Source organism: Folsomia candida, unplaced genomic scaffold (assembly GCF_002217175.1).
Source record: "Folsomia candida strain VU population unplaced genomic scaffold, ASM221717v1 Fcan01_Sc019, whole genome shotgun sequence".
Taxonomy (NCBI): domain Eukaryota; kingdom Metazoa; phylum Arthropoda; class Collembola; order Entomobryomorpha; family Isotomidae; genus Folsomia; species Folsomia candida.
This window is the reverse complement of record NW_019091211.1, coordinates 1,064,566-1,092,280: the sequence shown is the minus strand read 5'-3', so window position 1 is coordinate 1,092,280 and position 27,715 is coordinate 1,064,566. Positions and strand designations below refer to the sequence as shown.

The following is a 27,715-nucleotide window of genomic DNA, read 5'->3' as shown; positions in this document are numbered from 1 at the left end:
ACCCCCAAATAACCTCCACCCTCAGATAACCGCCACCCCCAGATAAATACCCACCCTCAGATAACCGCCACCCCCAGATAAATACCCACCCCCAGATAACCCCACCCCCAGATAACCGCCATCCCTAGATAACCACCCACCCTCAAATAACCCCCACCCACACATAACCACCACCCCCAGATAACGACCCACCCCCAAATAACCCCCACCCCCAGATAACCGCCCACCCCCAAATAACCGCCATCCCTAGATAACCACCACCCCCAGATAACCACCCACACCCTGATAACCATCCACCCCCAGATAACCGCCATCCCTAGATAACCACCCACCCCCAGATAACCACCACCCCCTGATAACCATCCATCCCCAGATAACCACCACCCCCAAATAACCGCCATCCCTAGATAAACACCCACCCCCAGATAACCACCACTCCCTGATAACCATCCACCCCCAAGTAACCCCCACCCCCAGATAACCACCACCCCCAGATAACGACCCACCCCCAGATAACCACCCACCCCCAGATAACCACCACCCCCAGATAAATACGCCCACAAAGAGTACCACACGTTCTGGCATTTAATTTTTCGAATTTAATTTATTTTGAATTTTCGCGCCATTCGAAACTTAACTTTCTCCACTTTCACTTCCGTCACGGAAAATCACTTTCACTTCCGTTGCCAAGAGACATTTCCAGCTTATAATATAGATTTTAACTTTCAAAATAATAAAACAATTTAAATTTGGATACATTTCCGTGAACTACATATTTATTTAACCTGAATTAAGGTCATCGGAGAAATGAAGATATAACATGAATTATTTGCACTGCGTTGTATGTACATACGTATTTTCAATAATTACCAAAATGTATTTATTTACGATTGGAGTAATTTCCTTTAACTTTTTTTTTATTTCAATGGTGCAATATCAACATCACAATATATACAAACGTCGACACGGCGAGTATCGGTATGGGAGATTTGGGCCCTCATCTGGACCGTTTTGCCGGCCAAAATGTCATTTGGTACAACGGAGTATTTCGCCGTGTAGACGAATCCAGGCTGGACGACTGAACCGGGAAGCTCCACTTCGAAAATTTGCATACAGAATCCAGGACTCATGCAAATTTCAACCTTAAGGGTGAGCGATTGAGTGGCAGAACCTACACACATAAATTAAATGAAATTAATTTGAAATTATTGGCTAAAAAGATCATATGAAATTATTAATTAGAAATTATTGTGAATTATGATGCATGCGTTGTCTAATTTACTTGGCATAAAATCTTGCTCCGCATTATATACCGTCGTACTAATTCAGAAAAGACCTAAGTGCAGTGGATGCTTTATTCAGAAAAGACCTAAGTGCAGTCGGTGTTTAATTCAGAAACGACCGAAGTGCAGTCGATGCTCAATTCAGAAAAGACCTAAGTGCACAGAAAAAAAGCAAAAAAAGACCTATGTGCAAGTATGTATTTACTTATGGCTAAATCGCGCGATATATATGAAAAATCATTTTGGCAAGATTTAGCCATAAGTAAATACATACTTGCACATAGGTCTTTTTTTGCTTTTTTTCTGTGCACTTAGGTCTTTTCTGAATTGAGCATCGACTGCACTTCGGTCGTTTCTGAATTAAACACCGACTGCACTTAGGTCTTTTCTGAATAAAGCATCCACTGCACTTAGGTCTTTTCTGAATTAGTACGACGATACGCGGCCCGGAATGAATGTGCAGTACCCGTCACAGTCAGAAATTCTGGTCTCAATCGGTGTTCCAAAACCTAGTAAAATAATAATTTCTGTAAAATATTGACACCAGTATAATTGTTAAAAGATGGATTACTACCTTCACATCGAGACACATTTACTGGTCCGGCGGAAGTGAAGGTGAAAAGAGAAATGACGCCGATCAGGATGCTGGCGAAGTTCATTTTGATGATTTGCAAAGATTGGAAGGAATGGGTTCGTAAAATGGGAGAAGACTAGTTAATGTGCAACGAGATCAAGATGGGGTACTATTTATATGGAAATATTATCGTATCAAAAATTTGGGAAATACGAAAGATGTTCAATTGTTGCTGATTGATATGTTTAACTGACCATACGCATTTATATTCAATAAACGGTTAGATTTGTGGGTTATCCAAATTATTCTTTGAGATGCTTATCGTATCAAGGTACTCATCATATATTGGCATATAAATCAATGTTGCGAATCTTGCACAGAGATTTAGAGTTATGAACATAATTCTGGTTTATTGGGGCTGAATGTCTGGAAATTCCTGGAGATATGTAAGTGTGCCGTGACGAGATTAAAAATTTGATCGACAGGATTTGTACGGTTGGCGAACCCGTTGCAAATTACGATTATGGGATTTTACATGCGAAAGGAAAGTTTCAAGGCTTGGAAAGTTTGTGGCTGCTTTACTTTTTATATGTACTTATATAATTACGGAATTATGTATGTACGAATGAATAGGAAAAAAGATGATAATTTTCCATTTCAACTGGGAAACTTTGCATGCATATGATCGCCCATGAGATCATCAGTAGATAATTCAGGTGTGAAATTTGTTTGTTTGGCGTCCCCAGTAAATTTACTAATATTAATTTATGACCAGAAATTTTCAAACACTTTTACCTCCTTCATTAAACATATGTATGTGTGCATATTACATGCATGGTCTTAATTATTTGCATGCATACTAATTTAAATATTTAGGTACATACGCAACTATCCAATTGCTAACAGTGCAACGTTTCGAATACTTGAGCACACACGAATCTCTGTAAAAAGTATTTGGAGGCATGTGATGTGCGACCCTATTATAATCATCATAAATGACCACAACTATGTCAAATTATATAATTGAGGTCATGATTCTGAAAATAGCATATATCTCCTTTACACGAACTAACTTAATACAGTGGCCGGTCTAAATATTTATAGCTATGATAATTTCGCAATAAATATTTATGCATATGGGCAAGGTGAAGACAGATTAGTGGATACATTCATACTTTTTGTTACATTGAAATGTCAGGAATTGAATACATAAATACCAATTGGTATGCACATTTTGAACAAACTTTCTCTAACATTCAGTACTTCCTCAATTACACCACGTGCTTATACCTCACAATCTGGAGTCCAGAATCTGGACGTTTCTCGTTTTCTTAATTGCGAGCAGAAATTTCTGACCATCATCATCAATCTCATGAATACATTAACCTGAAGTCTTCATTATTACCAACAATTATTTATTTTCAATAAAATCTCATCATTTCACACTTAATTTTACCCCTCTAACTAAATTCCAGCAACTCTGCGAGCAAGTCAGCAATCGTCCTCTGCCACAATTCATACCCCAGTACAGACAAATGCACTCTGTCAGCATGGTACAGTTCTTCATGAATATTCTCATTTTCATCGGCAAATTGGGCCCGCATGTCAATGTAGCGGAGATCGTCGCCATTTTCCAACAGAGCTAGGGCGTCATTGACCAGTTTTCCTTCTTCGATGACCCAGTCGGGCACACCTCCCGCGGGGAGAAGCCCCATTAACAGGATCCTCCCGTGAGGTATTTTCTCCCGTATGTGGGCAATTATTCGGTTAATGTTGGTAATAATTGTGGGTGCTTGGATGCCATCTTGGAGATCATTTCCTCCAATCATTAGCATGGCGACTTTGGAGTTGAGGTCATTCAGGACACCGACTCGTTCTATGAGGTCAAGCGTGTTGTTCGTCTTGTGACCTATACGCAAGGCATAAATTAATGCATTGACAAGTTTGGTGAAATTATTATGACAATATGTCACCTGAGACGGCGACGTTGAGCGACTGGAGGGCCGCGTAATGCTGATTCCACACGGACATACCGGTCGATGACCATTGGGAAGAGAGAGAGTCGCCCAGCCAGACTAAAAAATTGGAGAGAGATTATTTTTTTTAAATGTACACATATTTGTATAAAAATTCTGGGTAAAAAATTTGAGGTACATAATAAAATTCAAGATAGGGTGGGAGTTGGAAGCTAAAAATCGAAAATTCAGTTTACAAGATCAAGTGAAACTGCAAAGTTCTTATAATGGTGATACATTCCACGTGAATGTTCTTTTAAAATTGTCCGGTTTAGGAAATGTTTCCAAGAATTGTGTACCACTTTTGCATATAAATGTTTCAGTAATTATGTTATGCAAAGTTTTAATTGCAATTTGTAAAATTTTTGTAACCCTAGGGTTACAATGAAAGGATAAAGCTTTATCCTTTCATTAAAATTCCACCGGTTCCCATTTTTCTCGACTCACCAGTTTTTGCGCTGTAAGACCCAGCCAAAATCTGTCCAAAGAGGGGTCCCATCGTCTCTGCCCATTTCACGTATCCGGCCGCCGTCAAGTGTAACCCGTCCGTGAAAAGTTCCGGAATTACGGTCCCCAATGCGGTGGAAAATTTGTCCTCCATATTCAAAAAGAACACATCGTTCCCATTTGCATACGAGGAAATTAGCGTGTTCACCGTCCTAATTCGTGTATGAATAGCTTCCCCAGTTCGTGGAAGGACGCCGAGAAGCAGAATCCTAACGCCGGGGTTTTTGCTCTTAATGAGACCAAGAATTGTGGCAATATTGTCCGCCACCGTTTGTTCTGGGACATTGCCAGAGAGATCATTTGTCCCGATTTTCAGGACGGCGAGGTAGGCGTGCAAGTCGTTGATGATGCCTTGATTGTTGATTCGGTCGATGATGGTGGTTGTCCGGTCACCAGAAACACCCGTGTTCACGGTACCAAGTGGCTCGTAGTACGTGGTGAAGGTTGGACGACCATTTCCGTTCCATCCCGCAGTGATGGAGTCACCAAGAAAGACTGAGGAAAAAATTTGGGGATTTAATTTAATGAAATTTTGCGAATGATTTTTGCACTCAAGACCATGTGCTCATATCTCGCAAAATCTTGCAACTGGACCACAAATATATGCCAAACATTTTTGCCAAATTGACAAGATATCTACTCAAATTTTGCTGCCAAATTTAGGAAAAAGTGACCATGTTTTTTATTTCGCAAACTATATTTGCAAAATTTTCAATGGGATTCGTGAGTACTGCCTTCGATTTTGAAAAATTGTATGCCATTTTTGAAGTCTTACCAACTTGTCCCCTCTTGTTCCACCTCGTCTCTACTATTTCCCTTATTCCACGAGGTTTACCATAAACTTGTAAAGAGACGGCAAACAAAAGGAAGAAGTACAGCGTGGAACGGACAAAGCTGGCCATTTTAAAGTGCAAGTTCAAGGCAACAAATAATTTGCACAACTAATTTATTCATTTTATTGTTCGGATTTATATACCTGGACAGATATGTGATCCCCACCCTCGTAATACAAATACATACATAAGCATGTACATTGTTTCATCTTAAGTATGTACGCTATGGGTTCGAACTTTGCATACACCGGATTAATTAGTAATCCATGAGATAAAGATTTTAATTCCATTGGTAAGTGAATAGTTGCCACACATCTGTATTTATTTTGCTCAATTGGAGGATAATTTTAGCCCAGAATTAACCCCAAGAAGCTTGACATTGACGATGACGCGGAAAGATGGTGGGTGCATATCGCAATAATGGAATTTAGCTGCATACGAACAGCAATCATGGGTTCCTGTTATGTACGCTGGTGGTCTGCGAGTCAAATTTTGAGATAATCCCATTATTTGTAGTTATTCATTAATCAATCAAATCCATCATAATGTTGGAGATGATCCACCGTGTGGATTAAAAACAACAAAATTATCATGATTTATAGTTAAATAAATCTGGATCAATCATGATTTAGATTGAATTTAAGTCATTGTTTTGCCCAGTGACGGGGAGCGATTGTGAATTAAATTTAATAATGTGAGTAAGCACCAAGTCTAAATTGCGTCAATTAAGGGGTAGCTAAAAAATAAAGCGTGTGTGTAAACACTAAAATGCATAACTACTCAAATATTTATTTTTGCAAAACATACTCCTACCCTGAATTTATGTTAATTTAGAAAACCAGCCACTTCCTAGATAAATCTGTGACACAAATTTATTCAAGAAGAATCAATCAATTTTACCAAAGATGAATCTAATGTAAAAGTCTTACTATATTATTATGATTTAGTAAAAATGAGACGATATGAAATAATACATAGTTTCACACTACTAATATTTATGTATGTATGTACATACTTAATATGTCTGTAATTGATACTTACATTGTAGATTATACATATTAGTAACTGCACACTAAATGTATAATTTGCATGGCTGGGTGTGCATGGTGTAAAATATTATGTTGAAGCAGGGGAAGCAGTAGTAAATAAGACTGCTCTGTGTGCTCGTCATGGGAAAAATGAGACAAGTTTATATGTAGCACTGAAATATTAACGTATAAGTGTAAATTGCGTCAGAGCTATTGTAAAAATTCTTATTTTTCTATTTTTTCCCATTTACTTGCATGACTCATGGAAGTATATGTGAAACATATAGTATGCAATCACTTAAGGGCAATGTTAATTTTGTTTGGTCGTATAGGCCGACTTTTTAAGCTAGATGGATGCGGTTAGTGGCATTCGAACAAGCTCAAAAATGTAGGCATAGGGTACGCGAACCGTTTTTGGAAATTTTGATTACTTTTTTATCTTTTCACCTTCAAGTGTAAATGGGCACTAGGGACACTAAATATTTTTTCAAATGGGCTGGGTGAATGAGAATGAAAATCTGATTGCGGGATATTGTCTACAGGGCCTAGGGCTACAACAAATGTTTGAAACATTTTTTATAATAGGGCCTCCTATACGCGCGAAAATTCAAAATGTTGAATTTTGGGTGGCTTCAGTCTGACAGGGGTACAGACTGGGGGGATTAATATTTTGAACTGGAAAGATGTTCATTGTGTTCCTGAGGGTCCCTAGGGGTGCCCTTAAAGGACCACTTTTTTCGAAATCGCACTTAGGTGAAAAGTTATGGCGGTGTGAAGATGTGAGAGGGTTAGTCATTGAGGAGGAGATCCTCCCTAATTGTCCATCTCACATTTCGATGTACTATGGATATATGGTAGTACACCATGAGTGTACAAAAATCTTTGTTTGACTCCATGGCCCCATTGGTGCCCCCATCCCCCCACACCCTCAATGGGGCAAAAAATGCCAAACTCACGTGTTCCAAACGTTTACATTCAGTTTTGTTCGGGTTTTGCAAATTCTGGCCATAATATTGTAGCCCAAATAGTTTTAGTATCCAATGAACTTCAATTAGATTTCATACTTACATATTATATTCAATTCCAAAGTTAACCTTTATCAATTTTTGATGTATAATATTTTCTATAATATTTATTAACATATATGCATATGTATGTAGTATTAATGATATTATAATATTTTCTCATCATGGGTGTCTTCGTTTGAATGTGTTGTGAGTCTCCCTTTACCCCATGAATTCGCGGTATAAGGAAAGTGGTGTGTTTACCTGCACGACTGTTGCTTCACATGTCATTGCGAAGAATATAATTGTTTTTATATTTATCGAAGTATTTAATTAAATTCAACATAATAAAAGCGATTAATTACACGTCAAGTTCACAATAAACACAAACGATGCCATCTAGACAAAGAAAGTTACGAAAGTACAAGCACGATATAGCAAACAAGTGCAAAATTCAGAAGGACACAAAAACCATACAAGAAGAAAGTATTGATGTCGAAAAGATGGAAATAGACCCCACTGAGGTTGAACTGGCCCTGTCACCTCACCAACAACTCTTCATCAGGAATATCAACCAAGTTGCAAACCGGACATGTTTCATTTGCAATCGTCTTTGGTACGATAAGGGCATCAGGTTAGCGTAAAAGAAAATATAATGAAACAAAGGAATCATGTTAATCGGCACCAAATTTATTTTTACTTTAAATTTTGCAGGGTTTTGTCAGTAACTGAAGGAATTCGAAGAGTCCTGGGGTCAGTGGCAAATAGGTACGACAGTAATACCTTGGAACATCTCGTTCCAACTACTGGAGACCAAATAGACCATCGCTGCCATCGTTGCCATGACAACCTGAACAAAGGAAAAGTTCCAGCAACCGCAATGGTCAACAACATGTATGTCCCAGAGTCACCCAACGTTATCAGTATTTTGACGGATGTGGAGGCAAGGATGGTCAGTCGTGCGAAGGCCTTTCTTAAAATCCACAAATTGAGTCGAGGACGAGGACAAGTTGCTCTTCAAGGGCAGGTCATCCACTTTGCCCAAAGCGTGGAGGAAGTTCAGGAGCAGTTATGCCTCGGGCCGAACACATCAAACGGCACAATAATTGTCACGGAATCAGTTGGAGACTTTCCACATTCCTCCATATTTGATATAAGGCCTCAAGGTAGAGCAATTTAAATCACTACTCAATTTTCTTAGTACATAATGTTAATTGTATTGGTTTTAGTACTTCGTGAAGCTCTAGAGTGGTTGCTCATAAATAATCCCGGATACTCAAAGGTGACAATGGAGGAGTTCAACCTGGACGGTATTCGGCTTGAAGATGCCGTTGTAGCACAGAACGAAGGTGATAGTTATCCAACACCAGATGTGACTGATAGGAAGGGAAGGCCACGCATCGAGGGTGGATATGTTCCAATTCCAAGAAAACCGTGGATGATGGCAATGCGGCTGAGCTTCTGTCAAACCTCCAAGCGATTTCTAAAAGCAGGAACTGGAGGAAAACAATGCACTGCAATGTCTGCTGCCGCTGTGGCGTATGCTGCAGTAAAATCTCCGGGTACTTGGACAATACAAGATGGAGACCGGATGTTGACGGCTGGTGACTACTACTACCAGAAATGTCGCAACAGGATTATAGGTATGTGGAATATTCGTGCTGAGATATTGTGATTGAGTGGTAAATTTCGTGTTTACATACAGAAAGGAACGCAACTAATGGTGAAGGCCGCGCACAGATTGTTGCATACGACTATTTAAACCCTGATGAGATCGAGGGACAAATTGCAAATGTTTTTGGAAAATCTGTTAGTATAAGCTTGGTGGACGGAGGTATTGTCTTCTACGCTGCGTTTGAAAGGTGGATGGCAGAAGTAGAAGACTATGCGAAGAGGGCGCTAGCCAGTGCCATTGAGGATTTCGTCTCGAGCAACTCAGACTACGCGTTAATTACTGGTGGTTCGTATAATCACAAATACTGCCAACATGTTTCCATTACAAAAATTTAAAATAATCCCATCCCGTAGGTCAATACACAATGGGCCTAAGCAAAAGCGATGGACATCTCTACTATTTTGACAGTCACGCTAGGACTCAACAAGGCATGATTTCAAATGCAGCAACTCAGCAGGCTTTAATTTTAAAGCTACGCCAATGTCAAGAAAGCTACCATCATCTTTGCAAAATAGTCAACAACAATTGTGTTCAAAGCCTAAATGCTGCTGTTCTTACCGTAACTCCTCTGAATATTACAATTCGTGAAGACATAAATAGCCCATCGGAAGTTGAAGAGATAGATAATCCCAATGACATGCATGCTGCATTTGGCGACGAGGCACAAGAAGATTGCCTCATCCACAATATTGACTTCCTTGAGCCTCGGTTGGACAGATTTGGGCAGAGTAGAGAAGAACAATTGCAAGAAGATGTGACCGATCTCGTTTGCACTAGCTCTTGCAACTTGCAAGAAAATGTGAATCTTCATAGGACGGCTGCTCCGCCAATTAACGTGCGTTACGAAATTCATTTGGAGGAGAAATGCTTCATTCAATGTTTCCCCCACGGACAATACGGTTTGGACGAAAATAGAGACCAAGATCACGCTGCTAAATTAACGCCTCACGCATACTTTGCGACCAGAGTGATGTCAGCCGATCGTCGATTTCGTCGTAATGACTATCTCTTCTATGCACTTTCAAGGTCGGAACAATCTATCATGGATTCCAAAATTGCCGTCTGCGCCAACATGAAATTTCAAGACCAGGAAAATGAGAATGCTCCGGTGGCAGAAAATATTCATTTGTACATGAGCGCCATCCGTGGTTCCAAGTCGTACTGGAAGAAATACACAGGAGATATCATGGCAATGGTGACAAGACTTGGTCCACCTACGTTCTTCCTTACAGTGTCTACTGATGATATTGGTTCCGCTGATATTCTCACTGCAATGTGGAGGGCATCGCGTGACGAACCTGTTCCAGCCAATATTCAGAATTTGCCGTATGACGAACGTCGGGAGCTATTAAACTCCAATCCCGTGGCAGCCGCACGTCATTTCAACCTTAGGACCCAGGAACTGATAAAGTTACTGACCAATGATCCAACAATATTTGGAAAGCCGGTGGTCGACTATACCTTCCGTGTTGAATTTCAAGACCGCGGGAGTCCCCATCTACACTCCCTCATCTGGGTAGAAAATCCACCAGATTTTGCTACCACAGAAGGTATCGAATTCATTGACGCCAATGTTTCATGCAGTCTCCATGGTGAAACAGAAATTGGGGACCTGGTTAGACGTTACCAAACGCACAAAAATACACCTACATGCTTCAAGAAAGGTAGCACATGCCGCTTCGGCTTTCCTCGACCTGTAATGGCTGAGACAAGTTTAACATTGGACGAAGACAGCAGGACCCGAGGACGAGGCATCATCTTACGAAGAAATGAAGATGAGATGTGGATTAACAATTATCATCCGAAACTCCTTTGGCTCCTCCGTTGTAATATGGATATACAGCCCGTTCTTGGGGTTGCAGCAGTAGCCCTGTATATCGCTAAATATATTGGTAAGAATGAACCGGAAACCTTCCGCGAAGATATTCGCCGCACAATTCAAACCTTGAGGGAAGGTAATCATCCGATTCGTTATCAGATGGAGAAAGTTTCCCGAATTCTTTTGAATCGGCGGACTTTATCGTCTCAAGAGTGTGCTGCCAGAATGTGTAATATCCCAATGCGGTTTTCGTCGCGTAGCTTCGTCTTCGTTCCCACCTTCCGTCCTTGGGATCGGATAAGAATGCTTCGAAAGGATGCATTTCTGAATGGTGACGAAGTAAAATTTGCTAGGTAAATGACAATATTGTAATCATAAATATTTGCCTTTTAATGCTAATCATAAAATTAAATTTTGTTTTAACTCTAGTAACATAATTGACAAATATTGTGAACGCCCGGATGATCTTGGCAATATCTGCCTCTTTGAATTTGCTTCGAAATATCAACCATGTCGAAGTTATGTGCAACCAGATGAGGATTTGGTTGAAGGGTTTGAGGAGGAAATTCTGCGAAGACAAAGAGGTTCTCGGGCTTTCTACCTAAGAGACAGAAGCATGGGTATGTGGAAAAAGAGAGAAACCTTTTCCATAGTCAAAAGCCCATCTTTCCATAGCGACACTGATGCAGCCAATTTTATCTACGCGCACATTCTCCTATACATTCCATTCAGAAATGAGGAGGTAGAGCTGCTAATTCCAGGCGAATCTGTGCAGGAGACTTACGAACGACGGAAGAGCGATATGAGGACAAATGAAGATTTTCACCTCATCCGTCCGGAGATGGCGACAGCATTGGAGGCTGCTATAGACAAAATTTCACATGATCGAGATGCCCAACTTCAAAATGACCTTGCTGAGGACGACCATTTCCTTTACTTCCCCGATGTTGATAATGCAAGCAACGTTTTGATGGCACCAGGGGACGAATATCAAATCCCTTTCATGGACGAAGAAAGCTTCGAAACTGAATTGGCCAAAATGAACCCTGATCAAAAGGAGATCTACGATCTCATTCAGCAGTGTTTGGATGATCAAGGACGAGTCCAACTTAAGTTGTTCATTACTGGTGCTGGGGGAACTGGAAAGTCGTTTTTGATCTCTTTACTGACTAACCTCATTCCGATAAAGGAAGGCGGTCCTGGACTGGACGGCGTAGTGCTTGCTGCTCCAACAGGAGTTGCAGCTCTGAATATAAACGGTCAGACCCTCCATCGTACATTTCATCTGGCCGTAGAGGCAGGGTCTGTCCCACACTACGCCAAACTAGGAGCTCAAATGCTACAGCGTATGCGCGAAAAATTTAGGAACGTTGAGTGGATCATCCTTGATGAAGTTTCGATGATTTCCTACGAGGTGAGGCAAATGTATCATTAATTATATTTCGTATTAATGATGGTCCAGCGGTACCATGAATAGTAAGAATTACTATTTTTAATTAGGTATTCCGGCAGATTGATCATCGCCTGTGCGATTGTTTTGATTCTGAGATGCCGTTTGGAGGAAAGAACGTTATCTGCGTTGGGGATCTCTTCCAGTTGGAACCAGTGAATGGACACTGCATCTACGAAACGCCGCGTTTCTATCTAGGAGAAGCCAACATTTGGCATGCTTTTGAGTTTCGGGAATTAACGGTAAACATGCGTCAAGTGAATGATCCCCTCCTTCGAATATGTAACCATCTACGTGAAGCAAATCTCACAAGCGAAGACCTTGAGATCTTAAGAACCAGGGAGTTAAAGGATGCCAACCCTCTGGAGCCAAAGATGAAAGACATGCAAGAGAAGTTTAAGAATTCCATCCGTATCTATGCAACCCGTGCCCAAGTAGCAAGCTACAATCGCCTGCGGACTAGACAACTTCGCGATGACAAAAGTATAAATGTCTACACCATTCGGGCAAGGGACACCTTCAACTCTGGACCAAATGTTGGATGCCAAGCACCTCTATCCCGTAGTTCTAGAGACAGCAATAAATGCGGAGGATTTCCTGCTTCCATCCAACTAGCTGCTGGATCTAGAATTATGGTGATCCGAAATTCCACGACAACGCGATACCTGGTCAATGGGTCAATGGGGACCGTTGTTGGGTTCACCTGGAATATGCTTGCAAGAGAACAACACCGTTCTGGTGACCTACCCGCCACCGTACAAGTAAAGTTTGACGACCCAAGGATCTGCGGAAATTCAGATGGTATCTTCGATCTCCGACCTGAAGACGTCGTGTACAACAACGGACGCGGGGGTGAAGAAATACGGCGTCGAATGCTACCGATAGTGCTTTGCTGGGCAGTCACGGTTCATAAGGTACAGGGGATAACAGTGGACACTGCCGTAATATATCTTGGACCGGAGCTCTTTGCTCACGGACAAGCTTATGTTGCCCTTAGTCGTGTCCGAACACTCGATGGTGTAGCTATTTTACAGCAAGACGATACCAAGTTGTGCCAAGAACTAAATCAAAAGCTGGTAGCGGAAATGAGAAGGCTTAGGGATAAACTTCTTTAATATTGTTTACTTTAAATATATAATCAAAACAACAATTGCCAAAATGTATTTAGCTAATCTGAAATAAATAGCTTGAGCGAAGTGAACAATGAGGTAGATAAAAATTGGTAAATAATTTAGCGGTAAAACCGCAGGAAAACCTATTTTTTCATTTCCTGTTCCATGTCTAATTTCATTTCATTCAGTTTCACAGTATCAAAATTGAGAGGAAATGCGAGAAACAAGATTTTTTTTCAAATATCGGTACTACCCAAATTGGGTACTACCGATATTTGATGGTGGGGAAAAATAGGCGCAAATTTTGGCAAATGTATTGGCTCATTTGGTCCATCTCATCAACCCCCCTAACCTCTGAAATTCATCAACATCCCAATATCCATTGTCATGGTCGATCGGTTACTCAATGTGCAGGCCTTAATTTTCAATGTCTAAGTGATATGTCAAATGTCCTACAATCTTTAAATTCAACTAGAGGCGGGATCGCACCATATAATTCATACTTGTCGAGATTGAGGAATATAGGTCAAGTTAGATTAGAATAGGTTAGGCCATAATAAAAATGTTTAACCAGTGAAAAGTTTTGCATGAAGCATCACAATTGCAATTAGTTAAAATACAAAATTAAGAATGTAGTTTCCGGAGTCAATATTTGCGCCTATTTTTCCCCACCATCAAATATCGGTAGTACCCAATTTGGGTAGTACCGATATTTGAAAAAAAATCTTGTTTCTCGCATTTCCTCTCAATTTTGATACTGTGAAACTGAATGAAATGAAATTAGACATGGAACAGGAAATGAAAAAATAGGTTTTCCTGCGGTTTTACCGCTAAATTATGGTGTTGTTGTATTTGTCTAAGGAGATAAATTTCTCTTAGCACGGCAACTTATTTAGCCTGAAACAATATTATGTTACAGTGAAGTTTGCGATGATAATTTGAGTCACATGTAAGTAACACGTGCTCTTCAAAAAAGTAGATCTCACAGTAAACAATACGTACCTCCACTAGTTACTGCTGGATAATTAAGGAATTCGAAACATTTATGCTCACTTTATTACTTTGTTTTGCTCTTTTTAACATCTTTTCAACCATATTTCTTACAAAACCTGTTATCTTTTCGTACATATTTTTATGATAGATTTGGCCTCATCTGAAACTTATTAACGACAGCCCTCATTTATTTTATGACTTATCAAATAACTTCTTCGTGACGATTCGACAAGTAGTGGAAAGATTTATTACCATCGTGTGGCTCCAGTCTTATCAATCACCCCGATAAGGAAATATTTACCTTAGTCGGCACAAAAAGTGAATCTCATCTCGCTTATCTCCCAAGATATGATTGCTTAATAACCAAAGCCATTAAAATCGTGGGACGTTGTACGTTTTTAGTACGATTAATAAACAACCGAGTTGTGAATTTCTTCAAGTTTAGACTTATAAGGGAACCTTAAGTACTGTCCCGTCTCGATTTCCTTTCGGATAGTCTTAATTGATGGATAATTTAGTGCAACTTAAACTTTGTCATAGAATATATGGTCCAAAATCACGTTTTTTGCGAAATGTTTGCCGAGAGCTGCACCAAAACATGGCATTTTGTCAATGCTTTTAACATACATAGATAAGAGCCTTCGGAATAATGAAATGAAGTTTATAAGTTATACACCTGTCCCTTATTTCATACTGATCACTAATATGCAAAAACCGACCCAATCATTTTTCATTGGTTCAAATTTTGAAAATCTGCAAAATTGTCTAAATTTGAATTTCCTCGTTTTTTGAAATTTTAGCAAAATTGAATGTTAAACTTCTTTAAATATTTAAGTATTGCAAAAAAGTTTTCAAAATGGATTGTTTTTATTTGTATTGCAACTAAAATTGGCCAACATTTTCTAAAATTGGACCTCACATTTTTTCATGAAAAAAGATATAATGACCAATGCTAGTTTATTTTTCAAAATTGTTGGCCATATTTTTCTTGCAAATTGCAAAAATTTTTTTTAATTTGTACTATTAGCGTTTCACATATTCAACAAAATAACTTCCCCACACCTCCTTCGAGATTTTAAGCTTTTTGGAAAACTGAAAAAAATTCATCGGGAGGGACCCTACGGGGTCACTCCACTATGAAGTATTTATATGTAGGGAGGCATAAATATAGGACGTCCTATATTTATGCTAAAATTTCAAAAAACGAGGAAATTCAAATTTAGACAATTTTGCAGATTTTCAAAATTTGAACCAATGAAAAATGATTGGGTCGGTTTTTGCATATTAGTGATCAGTATGAAATAAGGGACAGGTGTATAACTTATAAACTTCATTTCATTATTCCGAAGGCTCTTATCTATGTATGTTAAAAGCATTGACAAAATGCCATGTTTTGGTGCAGCTCTCGGCAAACATTTCGCAAAAAACGTGATTTTGGACCATATATTCTATGACAGTATTAGTTACACTAAATTATCCATCAATTACGACCATCCTAAAGGAAATCGAGATGTAACAGCACTTAAGGGTCCCTTGTTAGCCAGTCGACAACAAGGCATATATATGAGTTACGAAGTCATACACATACAAATTACTATGGCCATGCTTTCTACAACCCAACCAATTGACCAAGTGATAAAAACTAAATAAAGATTAAGTGGTCAACCAAAACCAAACCAAACCAACACGATCCCACTCATTAGATGTACATTACTTTGACCAAACTGCTGGCTTACAGCCTGGTGCAGTCAGTCTCACTTTGTCAGCAGATTCACTCCAGACCTCATGAAATGAATATGTACATTCATTTCACGTCATTTTCAATTTGCTTTGCAAACAGACAGACATGAATTGCATGTGAATTATTATCTATTTTTGAGTGAGTTATGACTTATTGAGAGTGTCACATTACATGCATACATCAATTATTATTTAATGATGCAATTCTTGGTATTCATTGCTTGCAGTATGAATAGAGTGGTACTTGTAGGTGTGGAGAATTTGCCGAGTTGCAGACTGGGCTCGTTTCTAGATACGTGGGCAGATTGCATGGTGGTACAAAAAAATGCAGCAAGAAGTGAGTATGTATGTATGTACTGATAAATGCAACAGGTTAACAAGTCGTGTTGCATAAGTAAATGACGAGTAAAATATTGACATGGTTTTCCTCGCAAATTACGAAAAAAAAACTCGGAAAATTCATAAATGTATTAAACTGATCAACTATTTAGATAATTTAATCATAATTGGCGAGTAAAATATGAACATGGTTTTCCTCATAAACTAAAAAAAGACTCGCAAACTTGCCCAATTTATTAAATTTATCGATTATTTAATCTAATTTGAACTAATTCTGGAATTATCGATCATTATTTTTCGATTATTCGCTATGTTAGCTCTATTATCAGTCCTGCGTAATAAAAAAAGGTTATTAACATTTCTAAGAAACGCATACATAAGAATTTCAACACCCAGCACATTCCAGGTCACAAGACATATCTCGAGGCATTTAAAACCACCTACTCACTAATTGGTGGACCAACTCGTCAAACTGTGAAAAGTAATATGTAAGCGATGCCGGTGGGGTGACCATTTATTAAAAATTGTTCACCTTTCATACAAACCATGCAAGATCAAAATATTAAAATACTGCTCTATCACTCTCAATATTATTATACAACATTTAATTACATGGATACACACGGAGACGCCCTTCTCACTTTGGCATCATGTGATTCTCCTATGTGTACACGATACGATGCGATACGACCAACATATTAATTCCGAAGCAGCCAGGACAAAAAAATTGCTTTTGACAAGTTGAAAAGTTTTTGGTGGTCGTGGTGATCGTGACACAGGTTTCGAGTCGAAGATAAAATCGGCGAATGCAAACCAAACCACTCAACCTTGGACTTGTTTACTTCATCGCAAATAGAAGGAGAAGAAGAAGACTTATAAAATTATCATAAAACATTAATTAACAGGATAGTTCGGTAGTGCAAAAGGTGTCCTCATGTCCAGTCCAGTCGATTGTTTCAAGTAGTTGCCTTGAAGCGATTGGACGGGACGGAGAGTCGTTCTGCATTTTATTATGGGCACACTAAGCAATGTGGTGACAAAATTGGCACCGAGGGGGTAAAAATTTACACGAAATTGATATTTGTCACCATCCCGCCGTACCAAAATTTATTTAATTAAGCGTGGTTGACGACAACTCTTGTCACCGAGGAGGCATAAATCGTTACCAACGACGCACATATATCTATTTATAATGCGTATGTACTTTCGGTGATAATTTTGTCGCCACATTATTTAGTATGCATCTCCATACAAAATGTTCCTACCAAATAGATACGTGCTGCTATATGGGTTCATGATTGGCTCTGCATTTTGCTTAACATCAACATTTGCTTTTCTTAATGTGAACTGGCATTCAATTTAGTCGAGTTGCAACAAAACCGAGTCGTACACATTTTTTCTTACGCGATTCGGTTCATGCTTGGTTAGGTGTAAGTATGCATAGTTAGCTAACTATGTATTATACATATACTTATTTTAGACGGATATACTTATGATGCTTCTCTTTTATTGGTTCCTTTTGGTGGTGTGGTCGTCTTTATGTTCGGATAAGAACTACTAACCAACATACTGAGAAATGTATGGTACATGTACATGTACATGTATTTGATAAAGAAAAGATGCTGCCATGCCGCATCTGCAATTCTGCCCCGTTTTTTATTCTTCTTCTCAAGCTTCTGCTCCTACTTGGTCTTCATCGCCGGGGTAAAGAGTTCCAGTCGAAAGGGAGATCCTGCTGTGAGAGGAGAGATAAAATTGAGACTTTTTTACAATTCATTCCATTTGTGTTTTACTTACTTACTTTTCTTTTTTTATGCGAGAATAGCTTGAATTTCATTAGTTACACGAGGTCTTTAAACTCGGGAAGTCGTTAATTTTTAATAATCCGTGCAATTTTTGATACATACTTTTTTTCTTAAGCCGGCCAGTGGGGATAAGGGTGAGATTTTGGATAAGGTGTGACGCGATTCTGAGAATTGTTGGATTCTTTTGTATGCAAACTGTTTGTTTAATTGTTAAGTTTGTTTTCTTTGTTGAAGAATTATCACGCCATATTTTTTGTGGAGAGGAAATTCATAGACAGAAAAAGGGACATAATTAATTCTAGTCAGTGAAAATGGTTCCGTGGAGACCACTTGTTACCGTCGCGATAGGATTTTGCGAATCCTTGATTTTCTCCGGGTTAATTTTTGGGTGGCCGAGTTTGGTTCATGTGTTACAAATTGAGGGGGTTTATTCACACTTGTGTCTCACTGGGGAGGATTATGGTCAAAATGCGACTAGTTTGTTGCTTGGAGGAGGAAATAATGCGACTGGAGATGACCACGTGATCATTGTAAGATGTTGGATTAACAGTTTGTGGACAATTTATTGACTGATGAAATTTGATGCGTTAACTCTTTGATAAATATTACATAGTTGAAATTTACATGTACATAGTCCGACCATAAGTTCCCGTGAATGCATTTCCGGTGATAAAGCCCAAAGTATTAGAGCTATCTGATAGAAATTTTTGTGGATGAACAAGGTATTAATCTTGTTTAGAAATCATAACTTCGTTTTCACAATTTCCTCCACGGGCTTGTACACAAGACATAAGTCGTGGCGAAAACTGCTCGATCGCGGCACGCACGGATTTCCTGGGAAAAGCGCCAGATCTTCAGTAAGTGCGACCTCAGCCCTTCCACACTTGGGTGAAATTTAGAGCATACTTGTACCTATAATTTTGACCACCAGTCATAATTTAGGGGATTAAGGTCTGCAGATACTGAGCACCGTTCTACGGATGAAAAAAAGTCATGAAAATTCGTCTGAAGCCAGTTTTGGATAATTTTGCACCTTGCGCATGAGCAGAGTCTTGTTGAAAGGTCCAATGGCGATTTTCGGAGGGTCCAGGGTTCAGGTTATTAACGTTTGTCTCTAGGACACTCTGAAAATAATTCTTGGCTTCAACTTGTACCCTTTGCGGTAAAAAACAGAGATTTCATTTCTCCAGCCAACTTGCTCCCATGCACACCACGGTGATGACTTCGTATTGACTTCCGCATACTTAAACGGATGTCAGACTTCTGTACAACAAATATCTGGCCTTTTTTTCTATTAAATTTTTTGCCAACGGTGAAAAGTCTGAAATACTTTTGGCACGAAAATTGGCGCGTACCACGATCGACCTGTGGCCGTCACGAGTTATGTCTTGTCTAATTGCCCGTGGACGAAATCTTGACAAAGAAGTTATGATTTCTAAACAATATTAATACCTTGTTAATCCATAAAAATTTCGAACAGATAGCTCTAATACTTTGGGATTTATTACCGGAAATGCATTTACGAGAACTTATGACCCCACTATGTAAACTAAAGTTTTTCATAGAATAATTTTTTTAATTCATAAATGAAAGATTCAGAATTAAACCTTTTCATGCAATAATTTTTTTCATTCATAAATTCATGAATTTTTAAGTCTCGTGTTGATGCGAATTTAAAAATTGACGATTTATTATAATTCCAACACATTAAGAAACTAATTTCAACTCCGGACTAAACTTTTGTCTCAAATTTCCAGAAATGTAAAGACCAAGACAACATGTTCGGTCTGTTATATTCCGTCATGTTGGCAGCATTTGGCATTCCATCCGTAATTATTGGATTCTCCCTGGACTACTTGGGTCTCCGGTATACGAGATTGTTCGGAAAGTGAGTGTGTCATGTTATGTGACCATTTCCGGTCAAGATGTGACGTGGTTAAATGAAACATCTGCCTATACATAATGTCTTTTTTGCATGAATTTTAGCACAATGGTTCTGGCTGGATTTTTATCGCTGTCTTTCGCAACAGCAGGTAAATATGAGGATACGATTCTTTCTTTATGCTTCTTTAAAGGAATGTTTTTTACGAGGGGAATTGAATTGAATAGAAACCCCGTGGCTCCTATGGCCTGGAATGCTGTGCATTTGCCTTGGTAAGCATATTTGTAATATATCTGTATTAATAATATTTTTACATTTTATAACAAGACCTTTAATATATTAGCGCATATTAATATATATTATTATATTGTGCACCAGGTGCGAACACCCTCCGGTTGTGTGCCCTCCAGTATGGGAACGCTTGGCCGGAGAAGCGATCAACAATCATGTTTCTGTACACGTCTGCCCATGCTATCTCCACGACGGTGTTTCTCATGTTTCAGGTAAAAAGGGATAGGGTTTAAGTAAGGGATGAAAAGAGGAATCTTGGGCGAAGGAATGTTTCCGTTTTTGGAATTTGAGAGATAATTGGTTGATTTTGGGATGGGATGGGATGGAGAAGAATTTGGGATTTGGTGGTTTGGGATGCATTTTGGTCATGTATATATCTACCACGGATACGAAGGAATGGTTTAGGATTAGTTTAATGTTGAATACGTATGAAAATTTTAGGCTTTAAAATTTCCAGGTCTTTAATGAGGAAATGTAATCGTTTATCATTTTCATGAGGGTATTTTAGTGGAATTTTTTCATGTTTTAAGATTTTCATTTTTATATTTTTTTTGTGATTACTTAACCTGCCCTCAATTTGCATTTGCATAACTATTATTAGAATAATTTGTTGCGCGATACATATCATGCATACATAGCTATTTATTTATTTGTTGTAGAAACGACATCAATTTATCTTCCATTCGCCTTTATATATTTCTAAAATTAGAAATTTAGAATTTAATGCTCGTTCATAATTTGCTATTAATGGGCGTACTCACGACAACTTCTTATTTCGCATCGCAACTCATTTAGCAAACTTGCGAAGATCAAAATATTTCTGTCGTGAGGGGATTCGCAAAATATGACTTCGCAAAACTCCCTTATCTCGCAAATCTACAGAAAAACACCTATTTTGGTATTGTTTCCATAGATTTCTGTAATTTCTCTTGCAGAATTACTTTGCGAAATAATTTTGCGAAATAAGGACATACTCAATTGCTGGGTAAATTTGCGAAAAAAAATCCCATGGTTTTCTAGCAAATTTTTTGCGAAATCTCGCATATCTCGCAAAACTTCGCAAGTTATGTTGCTATGCTCAATTTGCGAGATATGCGAGATATGCGAAGGTTGACGTGAGTACGCTCAATGTTTAAAAATTATTTATTTTTTAGACACAAATTTAAAAAAAAATCATACTGATGACTGAAGAAGCTCAAAATTTGTTTTTCAGTACGCCAATTCCGCCGGCTTATCCCTACAAACGTCAGCCTTAGCAGTTTCTGTAATCTGTGGTCTGACTTTCGTCAGCACTTTCATCCTTCCCAAAATGAAGGTGGAAGAACCAGCCGCTCCTGAGCCGGAATACAAGGAGAAAATCCCAATGAAATCATCCAAGGATAACGTTTTTCTGGAGAAATCTCGAGAAGCTGGAGAACTGGAGAGGAGCGTGGGTCATCTCGACAAAGAGGAAAAGAGCCAATCCGACACTACCGTCATTCCGTTGATGGAATCCATCAAAACCATGTCATTCGTACTCCACATGATCTGGCTCATCAACGTCTACATGTTACGATTCTACATTACGAGTTTTAACACGTGGGCGTGGAAGACGACAAACGATGCGAGTCAAGGTGTGAGAATTTTCCACATTATTTTAGAAAAATTATGAAAAATTATACATTGTTTCATAAATAGTTGCTCTATAACTTTAAAAATTTGAGAAATTATGGAAAAAATTAAGGGACTAAATTGATTTTCACACATTTTTTGTCTAGTTGCGTTTTACAACTCGTTTGCTGGCACGTGTTCCTTAATTTCGCCATTTATCAGCCCAATTGGAGGAATTGTGACGGATTATATTACAAAGAAGGCTGGACAGAGTGAGATTAATTGCAAATTTTTATGAAATTACGAAATTCTCAATTTTGGATAAAATTCTTCCAGAGGAGGACAAAGTGGAACGACTCGCATCGAAATTCCAAGCTCCCGTTTTAATCCTTTGTGTAACTACGACACTAATTTTGTCGGTTTATGTGTGCAAATTATTCTACTCTCCGTTGGCTGTGTACATTTCAATCGTGATGGTCTCGATAGCCAGGCCGGTTACTATAGCGAGTGTGTATACCTATGTGCGAATTAGGTGAGATACAAAATGCTTAAATTGCAAATTTTGTGTACAATTTTATTATGAACAGTGCTAATCCAAGATTTTTGTGATAATGCAGGTTTTATCCGGAACATTTCAACCGACTCACGGGATTAGGATTTACAGTGATTTCTATAGTTTGTCTGGCCCAGTATCCGATGTATGTTTGGCTTTTCCATTCCGATGAGAGTTACACTCTGGTAAGAAAGATAAGAAATATTTTGTAGATTAAATTTAACGTGGCATTTTGCAATTTTGGGAAGTGAAAAATTTTGCGAAATTTGGTTTTCGCAAATGGGCATACTCATGTCAATAATAATTGTAAACTTAAACACCGTAAAGCTGAATTGAAAACGCGTCTGGAACATGAATAAGTTTGTATTTTATTAATAACGCCTGACTTAAGTATGCCCATAGTTTCTTTAATTTAAATTTTGAAGTTTGTAATGTCCTAAAAATAATGAAATTCTATGTACTGATAAAATATCTTTTTTTTTCATTAGGCGAGCACATCCTTTTGCATAGTGATTTTGTGCACGTTCATCAGCCCTGGACATTTGATGCTTAGACGATTCCCACTTCGATTTGCAGCAGAAGAGATTCGAAATCGAAAAAATGTTTAATTCCATTTGTGTTTTGTCATTACTAAAGAGATACGATTATGTAATATGGTAGACTATTTTTAGTAGAGTTATGTATCTATTTCCAGAGTTGTATTTTATTCATCATGTAAATTTTTAATAAAATCAAAGTAATTGCTGTACTTTATAAATGTTTCATCCATGGTTCCACGTTTTTTTTGTCGCAAATCAGCAAATTCTACTACCAATCAGCAATATTGTCGTCATCTTTATGAGTCGGTCCAAATTCTGTTGCATCCACTTGCGTGCCATGTGCGAGATCGTCCACATCGATTAGGCACCTGTATTAAGTGTGATTGTATTTACTTATGTAATTTAAGTATGGCTGGATGGCTCTCAATGTAATTTGTGGTACGTTTGTGCTGAAATACTGACAAGAGTTTTTAGCGTATGTGCATTCTGCAATTAATTTAACTGTCGACTTCTTCGTCTGTAAATACTTTTCGACCAGTTTTTAATACAAATTACTCAATTTTCATGACATTTATGTACATACATGTGTCTGTGCATATGTAAATTTTGATTAGTTTTAAATTAGTATATATTTATGAACATGCCTCTGAGGCTCTGACGAGCATTGCTCGTTTAAATTCGTTACAGTTATTAATACTAACTTATTAGTAGTTTTCCAAGCAATTAACTAAATTTCTGCGAAATTCGTAAATGATCACAAATTACCATAACCATGCCAGGCATGCAGGTATGTAGTTATACAGTAATTTGTATATAATAATGTTTTGTGGCTATAATGAGAATTTTATGTATTTAATGGCAGTGATTCTCCATTATCATTTTTCAAGAGCATTGTATTTGTACGTACACTTTAAATGCTTCTGAGTTACATAAGTTATAAATACATTATCGTATTTTTGCGTTCGAGACTTTATACATAAATAAATTATTTCTGGTTTATTTATTAAATACTTTTTATCATCGTCTAAAGCTGAAACAAGCAAATTTTCCTACGTCTTCAATTTCGCGATTGTGTCAGGTTTTTTTGCTCATCTTCTGATCTTTCAAAAAAAAATAACAAGCACGACACATTTGTAAGACGAGAAATCTCACAATGTTCTCTAATCGACTTTTAAAAACTTACTGGATACGTCAATATATCACCGGCCTATTTCACTGCACGCCATTTCAGGTGGTAAAAATTCGTGGTGAACCAATATTGAAAGTGTCACCATGGAGAAAGCTTGTGCCCTTTATTGTCCTGTGCATTTGTCTCCTGTTCTACTGCGTGATGTCGATTTTACGAATGTACATGCGTATCTGGGAACCTAATATTTACCGAGTAGAATTTGTCATGGATGTTGCGCTAGGCCAGACTGCGATTCTCACGGCGGCGTTATCACTGCTAATGGTCACAGGGCGATGGGATCATATCAATATGCTCAACATCATAATGTCCTTGGACAAAAATTTGAAAAGTAAGAATTGTCACGATTCATACTTATGTAAAATCTAGAGTAGACCGGACGAGATTTTACAAAATGTACTCAAGACAACCTTAGCATCGCAACTAATTTAGAAAATTTACGAACCTCAAAAGTACCTCAAAAGAGAGGATTTTCAAAATATGATTTCGTAAATTTCGTAGACCAAATAAAAACTGTTCTGTTTAGCTTATTTAGTTTTCATGGATTACATATCTATAATTTCTAAATATCGCTTCTGATGGAGAGGACCAGTTTACAAAATAATGTTGCGAAATAGAAACTTTTTGGTAAATTTGCGAAATCTATCAAGAGTATTGCGAAATCTCGCAAATGTCGTCAAGTTAGTTTACTATGCTCAACATTCAAGATATGCGAAGGTTGTCGTGAGTATGTAAATATGCCGACAAAAGTTTCAAGCGTTTTAATTTTATTCCTAGAAAACATTCCATTTCTCATGCTTTTCATGAAAAGTAAGATGCAAACTTTTTACTTAAAATTGGGCATTGAAGGACTCATGTTCCTCGCAGCAGTGGCGTCTTTAATGGTTCCGTTGATTATCGGAATAGTTGTCCTCGACCCTGCATCATTTATGCATCGACTTTTCTTAAGCTTATTCAACATCCGATTAAGACTGGAATTGAAAATTCTGCCTTTGATATTCCTCATCGTATTTTTTAATTTACAGGTAAGTCCCAGATATTTTTTGCACATGTAAAAATTATAAATTTGTGCGAATAATCATCGCAAAAATTAATTATGTGTTATTTCATTTTTTTAAATTTACAGGTGCGTGATTGGTCATATATTTACATATTTCTCGCGAGTGCAAAACGTGAAAAATTTGCAAATACTTATCCAATCTTCAAAAAAATAGACTTCATACGTACTCAATTTTAATCTTGCCAAAATTCTTACAGATTAGCAACGTGATCTTCCACTACCTCGGTTGCGGCTTACTCTACATTTACGCTGCTATCGCTTGGCTGAAAACTGTGGAGGTTTCGCGAGTTCAAAACAAAGGGATAACACGATGGAAAAAATGTGACCTCGTTTCGAACACGGAAGACAACTTAAATTTTCTTCAAACTTATAGACAACTTCAGCTCGTTGACCTATGGGTGAACGTGATTTATGGCAATTTTCTACTCAGCGTTCATTTCGCCGGAACTTTCGTTATTTCACTCGCTACAAGTTTTCTGTTAATACGAATGCCCGGTCAAGTCAGCCCGGCGATGAGTATTTTTGCTCTGGCGGGACTCTTGAGTTGTGTTTCAATTGTGTAAGTTTTAAATTAAATTCAAAGTAAATTTATGTATATAAATTTAATCCGACTTTGCTAAATTTCTGTTTAGTTACGGAGAAGTACTGTTGGCCGAAATGGTTTCCTCGTCATGTGAAATGTTTATACGAGCTTGTACCTCAAAGTTTAGGAAGAAAAGTGTGAAGGGTAAGTTGGTAGCGTCGCTTTGGACGATCCGATTTCGATCGGGACGACCATTCTTCCTTTTGGGACGTCACAGCTTTCTTCGTTTTCTGAATGAGCTACTGTATTTCTTAGCGACCCTGCTGATCGCGACAAAGTAAATACTGAGAACAATTCTAAGGAAACCAGTGATACTGAAACTAATCGCCGGAAAGTATGGAAAATGGGAGTAAATTAAATGGCAACAATATTTCTTGGGACTGTAAAACCATGGAGAACCTGCTTTTAAATTTTAAGTATGCATGCTAGGTATTTATGTACGTCCTAGAATTCATACTTAGGTATATTTGTTTCTAAACATATGCATATATATTTACGCTTCGGGGTATTAAATAAATGCATATTTAAGAAATTAGTACTTATTCATATGCAAATATGTAGATACATACGTTAATCAGCTTGCAAGGTGTATGCATATGTAAAAAAATAAGTATATAAGCATGTCTTTACATTTCTACATATTTGTGTATGTTAAACATCCCATGCTAGGAAATTATTTTAATTTCATCATTCTATAACAAATTTGTAGTCGTGTGTGCTGACGCTGACATTTATGCAAATATATATGTACATAACTGCGAAGGAAAAATATCCCGGCATAATTAAGCACTTAAGAAATTATCTCATTTTCTATAATTTGTAATTTATGAAAAAACCAGACCAATTTTTGCTAATGTCAAGTTATCCATGCCCAAAAATATGGACAAAATTAACTTCCCTTATTATTTGCCAATTGCTCATTTAATTGCAACTTTGCGAATAAAACATATTTTTAAACAAACTGTCCCCGACCACCTTGACACATTGCTTCACATGTATTTTAGGTATTGCAATGTCAAACCTTAATTCAGTCGGAGTGACGACATTGTCCTTAATGCATCTATTCCTGTCGCTATGTTGACCCTACGGATGCTCAAGATCTACGAGGCGCGTCAGCACATCATGGACATATTTTGCTGCACGCCATTCCAGTTACGCAAATTCGGTGGACCCATCCAATTAAGGATTTCATCATGGAAAAAACATCTGCTGTTCATCTTCTTCACCATGTTTTTAATCTCGTACTGCATAATATTTGTGGTCCGAATGTACTTCAAACTTTGGGAGCCGAAAGTTCACCGGGTGCAATTCGTCTTTGACGTGTCGTTAGGTTTGTCTGTGTTCGTCGTGACGTCCATGGCCCTGCTGATGACGCTGGAACGAAGAGATCAAGCCAGCATGGTTAACATGCTGATGTCTCTGGATAAGTGTATGAAGGGTAAGGATATCTTTGAAATGGGGTATGGTGAGAATTGGGGTAAAACTTCTAGTTTGCGTGGCAAATATCAAAATGCTCATCAAAATGCTCAAAATTTGTCAAAAAACTGATTGAATTTTTAATTTTTTTGTGTAGAAAATCTGCCCTTCGTTATTCTCTACGTTTCCGCCGCACCAAAAATTAAGAGACGCGTCAAGTTAAGAGAGTTGACGATGGAGGCGTTATTTTTCGTAGCTGGCGTGGCGACCGTGCTTATGCCGATTTTATACGGATTTGTTGTCCTTGATAAAGCTGCAATAATTCATCGATTTTTCCTCCATGTTTTGGGAATCAGACTACGCCTCGCGGTAAAAATTTTGCCAATTTTGTTCCTCATCATGTACTATATTCTGCAGGTGGGTGATAATCTGTTCAGT

General features: G+C 38.1%; 4 protein-coding genes across 5 annotated transcripts; 2 read left to right on the top strand and 2 right to left on the bottom strand.

The window, feature by feature from the left end:
• Window positions 1-904: 904 nt before the first annotated feature.
• On the bottom strand, window positions 905-1,996 carry LOC118438175. Its single transcript, XM_035858001.1, has 3 exons — window positions 1,858-1,996; window positions 1,750-1,792; window positions 905-1,171 (listed from the first exon to the last, which is right to left on the bottom strand). Exons 1-3 carry the CDS (start codon window positions 1,873-1,875, stop codon window positions 918-920), a joined length of 315 nt encoding a protein of 104 aa, XP_035713894.1. The 5' UTR covers window positions 1,876-1,996; the 3' UTR covers window positions 905-917.
• A 1,253-nt stretch (window positions 1,997-3,249) lies between these two features.
• Window positions 3,250-5,334, bottom strand: LOC110857559. Its single transcript, XM_022106149.2, has 4 exons — window positions 5,155-5,334; window positions 4,320-4,874; window positions 3,831-3,932; window positions 3,250-3,766 (listed from the first exon to the last, which is right to left on the bottom strand). The coding sequence occupies exons 1-4, from the start codon at window positions 5,279-5,281 to the stop codon at window positions 3,318-3,320; spliced, it is 1,233 nt and encodes a 410-aa protein (XP_021961841.1). The 5' UTR covers window positions 5,282-5,334; the 3' UTR covers window positions 3,250-3,317.
• Window positions 5,335-18,072: 12,738 nt separating this feature from the next.
• On the top strand, window positions 18,073-23,250 carry LOC110857527 (solute carrier family 43 member 3). Its single transcript, XM_022106116.2, has 11 exons — window positions 18,073-18,328; window positions 18,412-18,707; window positions 19,935-20,065; window positions 20,164-20,210; window positions 20,287-20,331; window positions 20,438-20,562; window positions 21,564-21,963; window positions 22,108-22,212; window positions 22,277-22,472; window positions 22,558-22,678; window positions 22,982-23,250. The coding sequence occupies exons 2-11, from the start codon at window positions 18,489-18,491 to the stop codon at window positions 23,099-23,101; spliced, it is 1,509 nt and encodes a 502-aa protein (XP_021961808.1). The 5' UTR covers window positions 18,073-18,328; window positions 18,412-18,488; the 3' UTR covers window positions 23,102-23,250.
• Window positions 23,251-23,629: 379 nt separating this feature from the next.
• LOC118438231 lies at window positions 23,630-26,372 on the top strand. Of its 2 annotated transcripts, XM_035858133.1 has the most exons (4): window positions 23,630-25,243; window positions 25,476-25,837; window positions 25,911-26,005; window positions 26,117-26,372. In XM_035858133.1, exons 1-4 carry the CDS (start codon window positions 24,956-24,958, stop codon window positions 26,140-26,142), a joined length of 771 nt encoding a protein of 256 aa, XP_035714026.1. In that variant the 5' UTR covers window positions 23,630-24,955; the 3' UTR covers window positions 26,143-26,372. The 2 variants fall into 2 exon arrangements, with proteins under 2 accessions (XP_035714026.1, XP_035714025.1); XM_035858132.1 differs by having other exon boundaries at window positions 25,911-26,372.
• Window positions 26,373-27,715: the final 1,343 nt, after the last annotated feature.